The sequence below is a fragment of the Equus caballus genome, chromosome 20 (genome assembly GCF_041296265.1).
Source record: "Equus caballus isolate H_3958 breed thoroughbred chromosome 20, TB-T2T, whole genome shotgun sequence".
NCBI lineage: Eukaryota > Metazoa > Chordata > Mammalia > Perissodactyla > Equidae > Equus > Equus caballus.
Genome location: NC_091703.1, coordinates 60,266,792 through 60,285,711, shown reverse-complemented (window position 1 = coordinate 60,285,711; position 18,920 = coordinate 60,266,792). Strand labels below are relative to the sequence as shown.

At 45.5% G+C, this 18,920-nt stretch overlaps 1 protein-coding gene across 1 annotated transcript in view; it reads left to right on the top strand.

The window, feature by feature from the left end:
• Positions 1-18,920, top strand: part of LOC111769165 (protein eyes shut homolog) — a 1,017,614-nt gene that overhangs the window by 936,595 nt on the left and 62,099 nt on the right. The window contains exons 26-27 of the mRNA XM_070244139.1: positions 3,700-3,882; positions 18,747-18,913. Of these exons, the coding sequence (XP_070100240.1) occupies positions 3,700-3,882; positions 18,747-18,913 (350 nt within the window). The remainder of the gene's footprint in view (positions 1-3,699; positions 3,883-18,746; positions 18,914-18,920) is intronic.

Genomic DNA, 18,920 nt, shown 5'->3' with positions numbered 1-18,920 from the left:
GCTCTGTGTGTGTCTTCACACATCCCAGCAGCTCATCTTGGTCACTCTGTGCACAAAACTTCAGTAATTCAGATTAAAAGGATCAACTACAGAATATCTTTAAAAGAAAAACAGTACAGTTACATTTAAAACAATAATGCCTTATTTCTCAGCCCTTATTGGGAATGAGAAAAATTTGCCTAGCAAATTTTCTAGAAAACAGAAGTTTACCCTCTTTGTGGTAATTTTTGCTAAAATATGTTCTGTAAGCATCATATAACCTGTGCAAAGATTCCACATTGCGCCTACAACGTAGCACTACGTTACAGAAAAGATTTTGACAGTCGCCCTTCGTTGACAGTTTGTCAGATTTTTAATGGCCCTCAATGGTGTTGAGATACGTAAGGCCTTTTGACTGCCTGAAATGTCCCCAGACAGCTGTGAGCAGTTTTGCTCACTTCGTCCACATACTAAATAATTAATTTTTCATTCAAATCCCAGCATCCGTCTACCTTCCTCACGTTCACAATCCATTGCTGTAACTTTAAAAGAACTGAAGGAAAAGAAATGCCTAAATTCACATATGGAAGCCATGAGGCAGCTAGGGATTACAGAGGGAAGAAAAAAATACGTTTACTCGCCCTAACGTATTCCCATTACAATCTGTTCAGTCTCCTGCTTTGATGACAACTCATGCGCCCAGAAGTCTGATCTGGGAATTTGTGTAACAGAGTAATCAAATTAACCAAATGTTGCCTGGTTAAAGATCATGAAGGGCATACTTTAAAGAATTGGAAAGAATCATTTGTAAGGTGGAAAGTCATCTTTCTCCTAAGCTGGGTCCCTCCATGTGCTCCTGCCTGATCCAACGTGATGGAGACAGCGTGAGTGAGGATGCAGGGGCCTCTCAGCGGTGGGCTGGGCATCTCTGACCCCTTCTCCTGATTCCTAGTGCTCCCCGGGAGGCCCTGTCTTTTTACAGCTCAAAGTACCAAAAGTCAAAGCCCCTTGACGTATGTCACAACTAAGGGTTTAAAGAAAGAACTTACCTGCCAAGAGACACATGGTTCTCTCTGCTGTGTGATTCAGGAGAAATAGAGCGTTAGCTGCCCATGTAATTTTGTTTTCCAGTAGCCTTATTTTTAAAAGTAAAAAAGAAAAGAAAAACCAGGTGAAATTTATTTTAATAATATATCTTATTTAACCGAATATTTAACGCATATAAAAATATTATGAATTCTTTTCTCCACACTAAGCCCATCTCATCAGGCCTGGCTGCAGTCCCAGCCGCATGTGATGAGTTGCCGTGTTGTTGGAAGCACAGCTTTAGACTAAGAAATGCTGAACACACACAGATCCACTCCTGTGAGCTAGTTATACTCAACGTTCAGTATACATCGTACTTCTTTTTAGTAGTATAAAATTGTGTCATAAACTTAATTCTGATTGGATCCCAGCACTGATAACACTAACTGTTTAGATAAATAGCACACCATTACCTTTTTCTATGAGTTACCCATAAATGTCCTTACATTTCCAATTCAGCGTAAGTTTAACTCATTGTTATATTTCTTATATCATAAAAGCCCTCATTTTCATTTTGACCAAAGTTTGGCCCTCCAGCTCTCTCCACCTCGTCCGAGCTTCACATTTCATCACTGGAGTGACATTTCTAAAAGGCCACTTTGCTCCATGCCCAACTACTCAAAGATTATGGAGGAAACATCGAGCCTTCATCATCTGACTCTGTCTGACTTTCATTTCACCTGCTCGCGCTCTTCCTTTTTATGCTCCATTCTGCAATTTGCACACTCCATGAGCTCCCTGAGTATGACACGCCGTTGTGGCCTCCCCACCTTAGAACACACTGTTCTTTCTACCGGAAATGATCCTTCCTTTCCGTCTGCCAGGCGAGTTGCTCCTCCTCAGCCAAGCCTCACCTTCTGTCCAGTTCAGTTGGATACATTTATCGACCACTAGTCCTTGACGGCAGGGTCATGCTTCATTATCTTTGTGTCACCACATCTAGCACAGGGTCTCACGGTGCAATACGTGTGAGGCGTATGTGTTTGTTGATCGAACCTAAGTTTACTAAACCTTTAAGTAGACTCGGTTGTAAATTATCAACAGGAAGAAATGTTAAAAAAGAAAGTCATTCCTCTTTCTATTTTGTATTAAATTTAGTTAAATTCTATTTTCATTGATTTTATTGCCAACATTAAGAGACTGTCAGTATTTCTATTTTAATTCCCATACCCTTCAGTTCCCCCAACCACCTGACCTACAGGACGGCTGAAAGGGAAACAGCTGATGGGAAGAGCCTGACTATTTCTGGGACACAAGCCATACATTACTTCCTTAGATAAAAATAAGTATAAGAGATGCTAGGTTTCAAAATCCCACTTCAGATTCTGGTGAGTTTTGAGAAAAATTACACTTATCTTTGGCCACACATTCCAAGGAATAAACTGATAAGATTTTAATAAAATATCAAAATGAAATATCCAGCTTATTCCATACAAATACCCTATTTGAATAGTTATATGAAGCAAACAAAAATAAAAGCCTCTGATAAGTGGAATCCTTTTCCCAGGTTAGCACAATTATTTGCTGTATAAACAATCATAACCAGGCATAAACAGCTCTTTTGTTTTAAGCATCGGGTACCAGAGTGAGGATATTTCTTAAGGCTTGGGAAAATTCTAGTTTTACAGCTTCCCAGGAGAGCCCCCATGTCTTGAGAAGAAGGGGACAACGTAAGACCATCAAGACAAGCCCTTCTTGCCTGCATCAAGCCGTCTTGAACCAATAAGAACAGATCTAAGGAACTTCCTTTAATCTAGGAACACCATCCATAACAGACAAGGGTGGGGGTCAAAAGCCCCCTTCCTGTTCCCTGTGGTCCCCTTGGGTGGGGAACTAAAAAGCCTGCCGGGGCCATTTACAATGGAAACAGAGCAATGACAGAGAACAGTTGGATACCAGAAGATTAGAGGCGGGACAAAAAGAGAAAGAGAGGCGGCTGGTGGGCTAATAGCCACCTTCAATTAAATTCTGTTTTGTCCACCCTGGCTCTTGAACTTCTGTTTTTCACCAGTTCTTGTTTCTACTAAATCTCCCTACAGTTTCAGTCCTGTTGAAACCCATGCTTTGATTATGTAACAAGCATCTCGACAGAGTAAGGATGCACATTTCTTTTAAACAATGATTTTTACTTAAAGAAAAGTTCTGGTCGTTCCTAGTCAATTTCCTGCCCATTTCTTGGCTTTCCCGCCCCTGACCTGTGGCTTTGGCTCTTACAAAGGAGCAGGACTAGAAAAGCAGTTTGTCCTGAGCTGGGAGGTCCCCCCTAAGTTATGCTCAGTGTTTGACGCCAAATCATGTTCACAAAGATCCTGGGCAAATGCTCTGGCTGCCAGTGATCTTTTCTGTTTCTAAAAGCAATCTTCAAAATACAGGGTTTTGCTTTTTAAGTAAATTGTTCATGATGTATATGTGAGTGAAAGGGTTCTATACAGGATTCAAAACCCTGCACATCCTTTGTTCTGGTTTCGAAATTCCCTATTGAGTCACTTCGTTGCTCAATGCTGAAGGGCACATAAGTACAATGAATGCGATAGTAAACAGACTATCTAGCCAGATGCATCAGCAAAACCTAACCCTCCTTTACCAGTCCATGTACAGGTTTATTTTAACTGTTTGGTTTGGGTTTTTCCACAGCTATTAATATCACTCAGCCCAGCTTCAGTGGCACGGATGCCTTTGGGTACACTTCATTCCTGGCTTATTCACGGGTCCCAGACATCGGCTTTGACTATGAATTCCACGTGACGTTTCAGCTGGCGAACAACCACTCTGCCCTACAAAACAACTTGATATTTTTCACCGGACAGAAGGGCCATGGTAAGAGTCACCAAACCCTCTAGGACTTGCTCAGCTCCTTTACGATAGTGTAGCGAGTCTTCAGGGACATTCTAATTGGCTGCGGAGGAAGGAGACAGGTGCCTAGAGGCAGCATCCGAGTTTCTGCCTCGAGCGTGTTCCTTGTAGTCCAGCGTGGTCCTCAGCGTTCCTGAAGCCCTGTTCCCAGCAGGGCTGCGTCTTGATCAAGGGCAGGAATTCCTGCAGGCGGGCATAAGGCAGAGGAGGTAAACAAGGCCACGAGAAGTGAGCCTTTTGACTGGTCCTTTCTTCTGTTTCGTTCCGTTTCCATATATAAGGAGAGAAGGGAGATTCTCAGAAGGAACATCATTTTACCATGTGTTATGGGATGGGAATGGTTACCCTCCAAGAAAACCATTCCACGTGAAAGGAGTGAAGAATTAAGAAAGTACTCAGCCTGTAGCAAAGACTCCAGTGCCCTAGAATTCGTGGGAGATGAACTTACAAGTGAAATCTGTCTGTCTTAAGTAGAAAGCAGTTACGCATGTGTGGGATCAAGGAAAAGCCCGTGTACATTACTCCCCCGTCGGCAATTAATCACTTACCTTCTCTGCGCCCAGCATCCTCACCTGTGAAATCCACCTGTTACACCAGAACCAGACCTTCCTCCCAGCCGTCAGTGGTTCTCTTGTGCAGGATAAACAATATCCTCTGTTCTTTTCAACTCGCCCCCTGACTGTCTCCTCAGATTGCACACCGGTTTCTGTACTAACACATGTCTGAAAGGGGCTCACACACCAAGTGAGGTGTGGTGTGTCAGTCTCCCGCTGCCTCCACCTTCATCATGTGAAGTGCTGTTCACTCTCCCTCAGAGATCTGTTGGAATCTCTTCCCTATCTCCATCAGCAAAACCTCCCGACCCCTCCCCCCGGCCTCCCTTCTGCCTTTCCCCCTGCAGCGCGTTCTCTGAGTGGCAGCAAGTTACCTCTTTCAAAGCAATATTGTCATACTTGTACCTTGCCTAAACCCCCCTGTGATGTCCCACTGCCCTCGGAAGGAAATCCACACCTCCTTCCATGTTCTCAGAGGCCTCAGGCCCCAGCCCCGCCTCTCTCCCTGACCTCGCCCAGGCCTCTGCACCATCTCCACTCCTCTCCTGCAGATCCCTTCCAGTGCCTTAACCATCAGCTTTCCTGGCTCAGAGCCTTCCTGCGTGCTCTTCCCTCTGCCTCGACAGGAAATGCCATCAGGGTGGTCAAGAGAGCAGGCTCTGGGGCCTGGCAATGTAGACGTGAATCCAGTCTCCACCACTTACAAATTACATGTCCACTTACTTACTGTCTCTGTGCCTCCGTTTCCTCACCTGTCCAATGAGTATACTAATGGTACATTCTCTAAGAGTTGTGAGCATTAACACAGTTAATATATGAAAAGCACTTACAATAGCCCTGGACCCAGTAAACATGGCAGTTTGGGTTTTCTCCAGGAAACCACTTCCTCAGCCACTTCACAGAAGTAGATCTTATCCCACCCCATGCAAGTTATTCTCCACCCCAGCTGCTTATTGCCTCTGAAGCCCTTACCTCAACGCATAATTCTTTTATCTATTTTTTTGGATAGAGTTTTCTTGTCTGTCTTCACTACAGAATGGGAGCTGTGTGGACAGAGACCATGGCAGCCCTGTTCAACTTTATATGTCCACACTTAGCACATTGCCCGACACAAAAAGTATCCCATGAATGAAGAACCACGATGGGAACAGATCATGGCGTGACATGTAGCCCAGCAACACAGTTGCACAAAGGTTCTTGAAGAGCAGCCGTTCTGCGGGCTTTGGGTTCAGACACTGTCTCCTCTGTTCGGATTTCCCCATAGCTCGCCCCTCCCTCCCCTTGGGGCCACGTCCCCTTCCTCTGAGCATTCAGGGCGTGGACCCTTGATTACAGGCTATGGTGGGCTGACTTTCTCTCCTCCCTCATAGAAATGGTCCCGGTTCTCACCGCATCCCACGTGAAGCCAATCGCGGACAGTTTTAATGAATATCTATTGACTGACTGCCAGAAGGCAGGGCAGAAGGAAGGGAAGGAAGAGGAATTTCTACCCCTACCTGGTCAATCCTCACACCCTTCACCATAAGTTCCCCAATTATATCTTTCTCATTAGCCAAAAAATAACAACTTGGCAAATGAAAAAATTTAAATGAGCGTCACAGACCCTGGGTCTGTCTTGTTTTAAAACAGATTTTCTAGATCCTGATAGATTCACGGAGGGAGAACCGGAGCAAAGAATAAACACTTGTTCCATGAAAATGCTGCTGCCAAATCAGTCTTCAGTACCCACTGCTAAAGACTCCTCTGAAGTCTCCAAACAGAAAACCTAAAAGTGACATTTTGGCCACAGCATTTGTAAACTGTGTACTCTTACCTGTGATATTTTCCGGTCTTCTCTGTCATCTGCTTTGTACGTATGGAGATGAATGCTAATTCTGCACTGGCGCTGGTAGCTTGAGAGCCTGGTTCAGTAAAGGCCGGATAACAGGCAGATAAATCGTGGCGCTCCATCCTCTTATGGGTGAAAATGAGAAATCGGACACCTGCAATTCCATTTTGTGCCACCTGAGGGAGCAAGAACACCAGCTTAAAAAAAATGCAAGCAGCCCGGGGGAGCTTTATAAGGCAGTGTTTCTCCGCGTGGGACCTCTTCAGGCCTGTATCAGAATCCTCTGAGGGTGCTTGAGAAAATGCTAATTCCCAGGCCCTCCTGACTCAACAGACAGAATTTTATCAAGCCCCTTAGGTGCTCTTTATGCAACTAGTATTTGAGAGCAACCACTCAAAACCTCTAGGGAGCAGCTAAATTAGACCATACACGGGGATAGACCAAGGTACGTAATTATTGCCATAATGTCATATGTAGGGATGATTCATCAATTTGTGTAGCATAAACTTATTAATTAAAGAGATACATATTCCTTTAAAACATATTATTGTGATTAATATTAACCGCACAATTTGCAATTATCTATTCTGTAAAAGAAACTATGATCCAAGTCAGTGTTGTGAGCAGTGGAATCCCCACATTTAGGTGTTTTTCTTGCTGTTGGGTAACATCAGTCTCTGACCTGCATACTGGTTGTTGCTGCTAAGATGCACAAGGCCACAGAGTGGATATAACAACCTAAAATATAAGCCTACCTCTCATTTCTGCCATGGCCACAAAAAAAGGCGAGCGACTGTCATTCCCCAACACTTACTGTACTCTTCCCTGAGACCCCCAAAGCTGAGCACTGATTTTGCCCGACTTCATTCTCTTTGAACTCTAAACAAATTCCCTTGGCAAACATTGCAGCTCAAAAATGTCTCTCTTGACTTGTGATTTTGACCTGACCTAATCCTCTTCTCATCTCCTGCAGTCATACTGGGCATTTCCTTCATCATCTCTTCTTCCTTTTCTACCCCTCACTCCTTACAATGTGTGGCTTATAGTTTGACTCTTCTAGAAACCACGTGTGCGTCCCACAGTGGTCCACAGGTGAACATGTCGTCTCCCTCTTCTGCATCCCTTCGGTTGGCACCTGGCATAAACGTTCTGCTTCAGCCGGAAACCCAGGAGTCCTCTGGATTTCTCCCTTTCATTCGTTTTGGCAAATATTTACTGGAACCTGAATGAGGCATTCTTTGAGATGCTGGAGATACAGTTATGAACAAGACAGACAAGGTCCTGTCTTCTCTCCCTTTTATCCCCCACGTTCAATCAAACATCAAGGTCTGTCCATTTCATTCCCAGTTACTTTTGGTATTTTCTCCTTCTGTGTTCTTTCTTCTCCTCATTGCTCCCAGCTTATCTGTCACAGATGGTTGCAATTGCCACAGCCTCCTGTCCAGTTTCGCACCCAGTCACACCTCTTCCCCTCCATCCTCCTCTTGGCTACAAGTCCAAACACAACGTGCCTAATCAGCATGCTTCATCACAACATGCCACCTAAGATGCTCTGCATCATTTGCACAGACGTTTATCCAGCCCCTGCCCATTTGCACAATCCCTTTTTCCTCCATTTCACCCTGACTCAACAATAGTAGCACATGCGTACATTCTGTATCACATCACTGAGTCCTCCACTTCTGTGCCTTTGCACAGGCTGTTCCATCTTCCTGAGCCTCCAGAACACTTCTAGCCAGTAAGCCTCAGCTCAAAAGATCATTCTTCTTTGAAGTTTTTAACATGTCCAGGAAAATTTAAGAATTAGTCTCACTGCAATTTGCCAGTAACAATTATCACATTTTATTATAACTGTTTGTCTGGACCTCTTTGAGAACCAGAACCGTGGCTTTTCTTTTTTATATCAACAGTGGCCGTCATATATAGACACTCATGACAGTTTTTGAAAGAATGAATACAAAAACCCATGGTCTCTGTTACACTAAATCTTACGATCGATTTAGAGAGGCACAAGATAGGCACTTACATTTTGTTAACTAACAGTGCTGAACCGGAGGAGAGACCAGGTCTGCTACACACAGCATCTAATATCCGGAACTAGACATCATTGAATGAAAAGAAGTATGTAAGTGATAGAAAAGATGGAATTCAGAAGGCAGAAGCCGCACCCAGCTACAACAGTTAGAGAATTTGTTCCCCTTAGTGTGTTTCTCATCCTTTCCCTTTCTTTTCGACCAATCCTCTCCCGTTAGTGCTGCAGCAGCCCGCTGCCTCCCAGTTGCATTCCCTCCCAGCCTGGGCCCAGCCAATCCCCAGCTCAGCAGTCTCTCTGAGCAGCCAGCTCACTCATCTGGGACCCATCACCCCCATTCACGCCCCTCCACAGCTCCCTCTTGCCTGAAGGCCTGCCCGGTTCTCTTCTCCTCTTCCAATGCTGCCCACCCAGCAATGTCCCCTGACGAATTCAGGTCTCCCTGTATCCTGTCTACACAAAGCCTGTATGGAACCTGTAGTTTATAGCCCATAATTTAGTGCCTAATTATGTACTTTTTTTTTTTTCCTGCTTTATCACCGCAAACCCCCCTGTATACAGTTGTGTATCTTAGTTGCAGGTCCTTCTAGTTGTGGGATGTGGGACGTCGCCTCAACGTGGCCTGATGAGCGGTGCCATGTCCGTGCCCAGGATCCGAACCCTGGGCCACCGCAGCGGAGCACATGAACTTAAACACTCGGCCACGGAGCCAGCCCCCATATGTACTGTCTTGTCATTTACAATCGCTACTTTGAATCATACAAAGTTACCATTTTCATAAATCAAAAACATCAGAACAGCAGTGGTTTCCTAATCGTAATCTCATCCCTCAGCAAGGTTAATCTTAAATTCCTTTCAGACAAACCTTGCCTTCAATGTCTTTCGTATCCCCAATTGCATCATTCATCTGGTGGATCCTGCGTGAGAAATCAATAATTACAGGCATATTGATTCTGTCACTGACGGAAAGACTCTAGACAGAGGCTATCCTGGCTAGCCACAGACACAGCGCAGGCATGGATGGGTCTGGATTGCAGTGAAGAAGTCAGGACCTTTAGGGTGGAGGGGGCACCACATATCAGTGTTCACATCACTGAAATGTAAGGTAAAATCTCAACAGCCCGTATTAAAAAGGTATAATACAGTGACAGAATTTTTCAGAAAAAAATCCATATAGAACTTCCCGGATATTTATCTATGTGCCTAAGTGCTTTATGTGCGTAGCTTTCTGTCAGTCTCCAGCACGCAGGTTCTCTGCTGCGGTAATTATGAAAGGTTACCTCAAATTTCATGCCAAACAGTTTCTCATTTACTTGAAGCCTTATTTATTAAGTGTAACAGAAAGAAGAGCACATAAATATTGCTTGATGTTTTTCTGGAAAAATGCAATGACTGTCATCTACAGGACAGAAAAAGAAAAATGAAGAGGGCATTTTGCAGAAACCAATCAGCTCAGCCTGCTCTTCACAGAGCCTTGTGCAGATCGGGAGGAAGGAAGAGGCCTGGCATGAGCGAGCAGGCTGTGTTCACGTCCTCAGTGCCGCACATCCCCCAACTCCACGGCGGGAGGCGGTTACGTACGACCAGAACTGACAGCGTCCGCGCACAGTCAGTATTTTTTTACAACAAAAAGCGTTCGTTCTTTTCTTCTGTAAGCACATCAGAGTGACTCGAAATCATGAGAGTTTCTTCCTGACAACTTCAAACTATGAAATCTTAGTTTTCCTGAAATTAAATATTCTGGACTGTAACGTCCAAGTTGTCTACGTTATTATATAATTTGAGTTCTTAAGATAGTCCAAAAGGAAGTTAAGCCAATTCACTTTACCGACTGAGAAATACGTGAAAATTGTCACATTTGACCAGTGCTCAAACAAGGTTTAAAATAAAAAGATGTAGATCCTTGCAAACCCCGCCCGCCGTTTTTTAATTTGCACGGAGAGGAGTGCCCATTTAAGCGAAGGCAATGGGGGTAAACTTGGTCTCTCGAAGAACTTTCAGAGGACAAAAGAGGAGGAGGGGCCGAGTGCAAATCCATCTACCAAGAGCCCACGTCTACACCGTGTGTTTGACACAGCGGGGAAGCACACGTGGTTTTATTTTATGGAAATTCAAGTTTACCCACAAACAAGTGCTTGCTGCCCTCATTTTCACGGTCTCATCTCTCACAGCAGACAGCAAGAGACAGCCAGACTTTCCGCTTTTTCTAGTCTCAACTCCTTTTGTTCAAGAGATAGAAAAATATGGGCCATATGTAAGCCCAGGAATTTCTATCACGTTTGATGGCCTTTTCCCGCGCTCTGAGCGGGCATTGCATTTGTCGGTGCCACCACCCTCACCCCACTGCCTTCCACTAGCACGGCTGAATTCAGGACCCCTTCTTGATTTGGCCACAAACGGTACTGGGTCTACATTGCCCACATTTTACTCCCCTGAGGTAGACACTATGTGGTCTCCATCATACACCTGGCTAATGAAGAAGCATCGTGGCCTCAGCTGTGTGTGGTTCTGATGCTTTCAAAGCCCTGGGCTGTCCATAGCTTAATGGTCATATCAACCCAACAGGAAGCTAAAAGTTTGCCACTATGATTAGAAGCGACACAGATCTTAAGATAAACAGAGGCTGTATGCTCCGTAAGAGTTCATTCAAAATCTCCAGGCATCTCAATTTTCGTTTAGCAGCTGCGAAGGCAGAGACTGTTGCTGAATACGGAGTAAAGATGGCTCAGGTGTCCAGAATCCTACACCGCTCCATACGTTTTCTTCTGGTAGGTGAGACTTCCATTCTTTGGGGTCTTACTTCTCACATATTAACCTAGATGTATTTTTCTGTTGCGTCACTTTACCATTGATTCTAATTCCATAAGTTTCTCCTGTTATTTTCCTAAAATCATTCACACTTATTTATCTCTTCATCCATATCTAATTTGGCTTTCTTTGTAAAATCTGAATATACCCTCCCATAGCCATTTGGACAGGCAACCAAAGCTCAGTTGAGCTTATCTTGGTGTCTCTGTGTCACCATCATTGTATGACAATGTCGACAATATTTGACAAAAAGGCAGTTTCCTTCTTTCAGAAATTTGTAAGCTTTACAGGCCATAGAACTATAGTTGAATATACCACAAAGTGTCTACACAAAAGGAACGGTTCCTTCAGAAGGGAACGCCCCCTAGGAATCAGGAGCCGTTCGCCAAGCAAGCCTCACAGACTGAAAAGTCAGAAAGTCAGAGCGTCATCTCCGTGGCCCCTCCATGTCTTTTGTTTCCCTCAGACAGGAAAGGAAGGTCGGGGAGGAAAAACCCACTGGTCACTTAGTACATCTGAATGCATTTGGGAAGATCTTTGAAGACACTTTAAGTCATTGCTAGAGAGCAGTCCTGGAGGTAGTAGTATTATCATTAGCATTTTTTCAAAAGAAGGAGATAAGAAGAAGTTAAATTAGCAAACAGCCCAAGATGAGACCGCGTGTCCTCGGAACACCTGGGACTCCTCTTCCCGCTGTGGGTCCAAGTCCCTTATCATTTTTAGGGGGAGAAATTAAATTTAATACATGGTAATACTTTACCATATTGGAAGAATAGTTTGAAAAAATAATAACAAATTGTGTCCACTCTTTCTCTACTAATAAATCAAAATTTCATTCTAAAGGAAATATTTCAGAAGTGTTTCCTTTTTTCTATTGGAATTAAAAGAATGTTGGATCAACCAAATGTGAATTATCATGTTTCTACGGTGTTAAAAGTCACACTATTCACCTTTGGATTAAGTGGTGAGTGCGGAAATAAACAGGGGTTTCACAGCACGGTCTGTATGAATGTTTTAGATTCCCACAACGTCCCCTCAGAGCAGCCCAGGGCACAGCCTTCCAGAGGGTTCTGAACCCTCCCTCAGGGCACTACAGTGAGCTTCTGCCTCCTCCCAGCCCAGGGGTTCCGATTTCTGGGGCGTCCTTCCAAGCAGACCACACGAGAGCACATGCAGGGGCAGCCTCAGGGTTTACAACATACAACGATTGACCAGAATCAGTGGGGAGAGCAGCTGGACAGGAGCGCCCAGAGACTCTCTCCAGTGCACAGGCTTGAGTCAGTCCCTCTACACATGAGTCTTCTTCTTTCTGAGGACTTCGTTAGCGAATCCTCGGCTCAAACCCCTAGCTACTCTTCTCCAGGCCTTCCTTGAGGATGAAGCTAATTAGAACACCTCTAATGACTGTTATTTAATTTGCAGGGTTTTTTCGCATATGAATTCCATTACAATAATCATAAGGTGGGCAGGGTTGCTGCACAGTTCTGCATATTTTCTCTCTTTCTTTTGTTTCTCTTTTTCCTTCAGGTCAAACTGACCTGCACGATTTCCCCTGGGCCTACTATCTGAAACCTTTTATACCCTTCCTCCTCCTATGTAGAACACTCCCATTCCTGTCTGTACTCACCAATCAAGTCAGAGGTTAGGTTTGACTGACAAGGTCCAGCCAGGCTGAACAACCACTGATGTAAGTAGTAAAACCTTTAGGTTTAAAAACAAAAAATTCAGGAAATCCTTCTAAGTAATTTAGGAAAGAAAATGCATGAACTTAACTATAATCACATGCTTGTGAGGCAAACATTTTGTTTTATTTTTCCTCCAAAGGTTTTATATATTTAAGATCTATTACCTTCCCACCATCCACCCCTACTGCATGGCACACTTCTAAGAACCATCTGAGACGGCTGAGAATGGCCTGGCAACCGTGTCTCAACCTCTTTGATCTTTCCTTCCAGAATATCCATGGCGGCATCCTCCACGTTGTTTCCATTTTTTGTCATCCTTGCCATCACCACCATCCCTTTCTTCATCCTCACCAGAGCGGGAGATGCTACACACTTAGTCCCTGCTTTGCGGCTAAGTCACCGTTCTCTGTCCTTTATGAGGCCAGATGCTATTCTGACCACAGCAGCTCATCTGCCCCCACCACGAGATTTCCCCTGACCACTGCGATGAGTGGTTGTTACATAATGCTAAACACACCTGGCCACAACCACCCCGTTTCAGAGCTCTCTGCTTTACAGTGTTTGTGGAATTAAGGTACAACTTTTCTTTCCAGCCAAAGGAAGACCAAGTTGGGGTTTTTTTCTGTACGTTCTAAAGGGTGTCTATTCACTTCCTAGAGCGTCTTACTCCGGACTCCTGTTCATCCCAAGGCCTCTGCTATTGTTTCCTTCCTCCCCCTCTTATCACTTGCACAGCGTCATCTCCAAAGCCTTCCTGCTTGGCGCCAGCTCCTGAGGGAGATCAAACCCATGTTTCTCGCCTTGTCTGAGATCTCCCTCCTGACCCTGGTTCCATTAGGATTCACTGTGGGTTTGTGCTCAGCAGGCCAAGTGAGCTTAGTTCCCGTTCTTTTCATGAAAGACTCTCACTGTGTCAATACTCAGAATCCCTATATAGTGATATAAATGCATAATATCATCTGTTGCTTTGTGAACTGACAAATGTAGAAATACAAATCGTCCACATATTTCTCAAACAGATTCCTAGAATAACGATCTAATAGAACACTGATTTTGAGAATGCATTTAGTCTATAGCATTGGTGGTTGTTTGAAATATGTCAGTGCTTATATTATTACCTGCTGTTAAGCCAAGAAATTCCCATTACAATAAATTACAGGAAAGCAACATAAGACCTACAAATGGGTGCTAATAAACCATACCTTCAAGTCACCTCCATGATTGACCCTCCAGAATTTTTTAGTTGGATCAGAGTAATGCACTGAAGCAATCAGGGTTATAGTTTTAAGAAAAAAGAAAAATTCTGCTACTGTCCTTGACCCAAAGGTTAACTGGGACCAGATGGGTGTTCCAGCACAGGGACCAGGAATACCTGCTTCCCAGGCTTTGATGCAACAGGGGAAGAAAAGCTGATACACAAAGCTAAGGTCAGACTATAGTTGAAAGGGAAAGGAATAAAACAAGGATTTATTGAGTACCTACTATGTGCTAGGTAGGCACTGTGCTGATACTTGCACCTTAAATATCACATAATCCTTAGGAAAATCATGAGATACTATTGTCCCCCTTATTATTCAGAAATAAGCCTTAGAGAGTGGGTGCTGGTGGAGGGCGGTGGCACAGCTCCAGTGAGACACTTGCTTCTTTCTCCGCCGCACAGACCGTGGATGAGGGTGCAGGCTCTAAGGCCAGGCCGTCTTCAGATGCAGTCTCTGCCGCCCAGCAGCTCTGTGGCCCTGGAGGTGCATGTGCCTCAGCATCACCCCACAGACCCGGAGGCGGATCTCCTGCCCCACAAGTCCCAGGGTCTCATCCCCCTACAGTCTCCCAACAGCCTCAGATGCACAGGTCCACCCAGTTTTCATCTTGCCCTTTTTTCCTGGTTTGTTTTATGAAGGTAACAAAGGGCCCTCAGGGGTGGCTACCAAATTTGTGAGGCCCACTGCGAAATGGGAATGCAGGGTCCCTTGTTCAAAAAGCAGAGAAAAGAATGCCATTAAAGGTACTAAGAGCATTTTCCTTTCTTCAGTGCTCTCTCAATTTTTTATAGTCTTTTATTTGCTATTTATGGCAAAGTTAAGAAAAATTAAAATATTAAATTATTAGCATGAATTTTACCATTTATTTTTCTATCCAGTTTAAAGTGCAAATATAAGAGCATTTAATTCACATGCGGAGTCCCCCAGTCACACAATGAGTATTTCCTAGCTTGTACAGGCACATGGACATCCTCACCAGAGCAGGAGATGCTGCACATGGTGACGTCAGCTGTCTTTATTTCACTTCCTGATCCCCACACATTCCGTCGACACTCTCTACCTCTGGCTTACTGGCCGGTAGGGAGGACTGAAAGGAAAGGAACCATGAGCTTCCCCCTCCTTCTCTTTGCTTCTCTGGCGTCCTTTCAGGGTAAATAATGAGCTATACAGGGAAGTAACAGGGGTCAGGAAGGAAGGATCGGGCTCCTGGTCATTCATGCTTCTTAGACCACCAGTGCCTTTCTGCGCTTGAGCAAGTTCTGGTTCAAATGGAAGGTATGGCCTCTTGGGGTCGTCGACATCCCCACCTACTCAGTCATTAGACGTAACACACTTACCTTGTGCTTGTTTTAAGTCTCACTGGACTCCCAGCATTGTGGGAATTCCATTCTCATGGAATATCACAAACCCAACATGGGAATGGGGTGGCAAAAAACCACAAACATGCATATTGCACGTATGTGTCACCTCTGTTCCCACTCTAGCTCCATTGTCCCATGGACTTCACTTTCAAAATACAGTTCAAAGAATTTCAAGATATGACAGCAGAGCATTAAACGAAGCATGGAGCCCTTTTGAACACGAAGCCGTGGGTGACAACACAGGTCACACACGCTGGCCCTCCTGGAGTTATTAATATCAGCCAGGCTTTGTTAAAAAAAACAGATGCGGAGCCCATTAAAATATTTCCAGCACCTACCTTCAACAATTCTCATCCACGTGGTATAAGGTAGGTTCTAAAATCTGTACTTTTGACAAGCTCCTGAGTGATGGCGACGGACATCCAGGTTTGCAAAACACCAGCTGGCGCAATTCCAAGTCCCTGAGATACTGTCCACCTTCCAGGCGCCAGCCCTCGTGTCAACTGCTTTTCTTTCTCTTATCTACTCCATCACCCACCACTGGGGTGACCCTGAGGAAAGGTCCAGAGTGGAAGGAGTGGCAGAGGGAAGGCAAGCAACCCCAGTGGACCCATGGCTTGTAAAGAAGATGCGGCCCGCTGCTGGATGGTCTGATAGGCTCCCCGGCGCTCCTTCGCCCCACCCTTGCTGCGTCCCTACTTCTGCTCCCTGGGATGTGTCCATGGGCAGGAGTGTCTGTACGCTGAGGTCAGCCTGTTTCCCTTGACTGCCCCCGTCCTAGCTCCTATCTCCTGGACCGACTCTGCCATTCCGCGTGGCTCTTTCAGCCAGATTCCTCTGAATCACCTTCAACTCCTCCCTTTTCCTCAACTCTGTACTCCAAATTGACCTGTCCTTTCAAGATTTCCTTCCAACCACACACAGATTTCTCTTCTTTTCTCTATCCCCTCTGTCACTGCCTTGATTTATTTAGACTTGACTCCTTCCTCTCCTGAGTCACTTTGAATGACCTTCCAATGAGACAGATTCCTTACCTGCCTGTGTGTTCTGCCCTCCACGTTGTATGAGATTCTCCTAAAATCCAGATCCAATAAAATTCTCTCATTCAGAATCCTTTCATGGCTCCTGAGAGTCTCTAGGAAAATATTTAAAGCATTTATTGTAGTAGTTTGGGCCCTTAAAGATATGGCTCTTTCTGCCCTGGACACTAAATGCCAGCCAGCCCCAGCTCCCAGCCATTTTGTAAGCATGCCGTGTTCGCTGCCCCTGCTGGGTTTCTGTTGTGTTATTCCCTCTGCTTGAACAGCCCTCTTCAGCTGTAAGGACCCCTCTCCTCATCCACCGAGTGGATCTTGTTTTCCACTTTATGAGTTAGCTAAGAAAACAACTCAAAAGTCACCTCCTTTTGAATTTCCTAATGCTCCTCCCCGCCCCCGCCCCATCAGAATGACCACCACCTGTTCTTCTCCGCTGTTCCCTGTGGCATGGAGACAAACCTCCCATCTCATCCCAACCAGGCTGTGAGGCCCTAAAGAATAATGTTGTTTCTGGCATGCTACAGGTTCTCAGTGACTCAGGATGGAGAACGGCGACAAGACAGGTGGAAGGGTATGGCTCACATACACCTGCTCCCCCATAGCCAGTTCAGTGCGCAGAACACCATCTCCATTCCAGCAGCCCAGACAATTGGAAAGACAACTCTGTCCGCTAGAATGTCTCAAAAGGATCCCCATTCACATTGCACACAAAAAATCTCTTACAATTCTCCTTCTCCAGCCCTCTCTCCTGTGTCGTCTTTACTCAAACAGCTGCCTGAGAGACTGTCTCCAATCTCTACTCAGGGGTTTTCTCCTTTCTGCTTAACTGCCTTCCTGAGTCTATGTTTTCTCCTGGGAGTTCTTCCTATTTTAAATTTGCAACCCAGCTAACCTGCTGCAGCATTCCAGGTGGGAAGAAATTACCAGAGACAGAGAGAAATAGAGATTTGCTTAAGTTCCCAGCATGCTTAGCCAACGGCATGACGCTTCACACAGTGGTTCTCAACCGTGGTACATATGACACTCACCTAGGGAGTTTCCAAAAATAACCCAACTCAGGGCCACGGCAGAACCACGAGAAAAGCCGAGGTGGAGTTCAGGTATCTCTAAATGATATTTCTGCCTCCCGCTTTCCAGCGCCTTAGGAAGTCCACCTCTCTACACTCTAGAAACCCCACCTCTGCAGGCCTTGCTCTCCTTTTCTTGCTCAGCCTAACAGAAGCCAAGGGGGCAGACAAGCCACCCCCGCCCAGAAGTGTAGGAGGGGGAGGTTGTGCACACTCATGATGAAGTTTGTCCATGTCCGGCGACTCGCTTCTGCTTGTGCCCTGTGATTAACCCTCTTACTTCTGTGGCATCCGGATATTCTTCCTCCGAGCAGAAGTCCTTGCTCAGCTCTCTACCTGAAAACCTCAGTATTGAGGTCCACAAACACACCTTTCCGAAACTGGGTGATGTCTTTGGGTCCCTCTTCCCTGGGACAGACCTCTTGCCTCCACCTAGCTCGAGAAGCTTGCCTTGACCTTGCGTGTTCTGTCCTCCTGCCAGGACCTACACCATTAACCATCCCGACCTTCCTACCACCACCAGACCTACTGCCAGGACCTTCCCCTAGCGCCTGACGCTGGCTCTCTCCCGGCCACCTGCCCTTATCCCCTGGATCTATATGAGCTGCATGCTGTGTGCTCTGGGCCTGGACCTCACTGTTCTGCACGGATGGCCCTGAACCAACGGAGAGCGAGGGAGAAGAGAAACATCACCTTTAACTAGTCATGGGGTGTGGTCAAGAGCTACTCCAGTAGAGCAATGATAACACACCCTGAGCGGCTATAGAAATAAATCCTTATAGTCTCCTCAAATCATAGTGAGAGCTTCAAAGCTGGAGCTAGGTTCTCTCCATCTCTTGAATCTCATTAACTACGAAAGCAGTTTGACTCCATTGTAAAGTTCTCCTTAGGTAAAGTGCACACTGAATCTCATTCAGACAAACAGGAGATTTCAATCCCAAATTTTTAGGTATCGATCATTTCCCTGGGTTGACCAGAACCCTTATGGCTTCAAAGAAAAACTCCTAGTACTCAGACAGCTTCTGGGGCTGCGAATGCTAATACCCAGATACGCACATAGCAGAGTGCCGACAACAGGCTAAATGTCTGTTACAACTTATGCACTGGTCTACAAGGCAGAACCTGGCAGTAAAACGAAGCTGACTGGGCTCCCGGAGTTCCTCTCAGTGAGCCTGCCCCCACATCTTCTCATTCCAGGGCGCAACGGAGATGACTTCCTGGCAGTGGGTCTGCGAGACGGCCGCGTGGTTTACAGTTATAACCTGGGATCTGGCATAGCAAGTGTCAGTAGCGATCCCCTCGATCGGAGCCTTGGGATCCACGCAGTCCGCCTGGGGAGGTTCCTCCAAATGGGCTGGCTAAAGGTAAAGA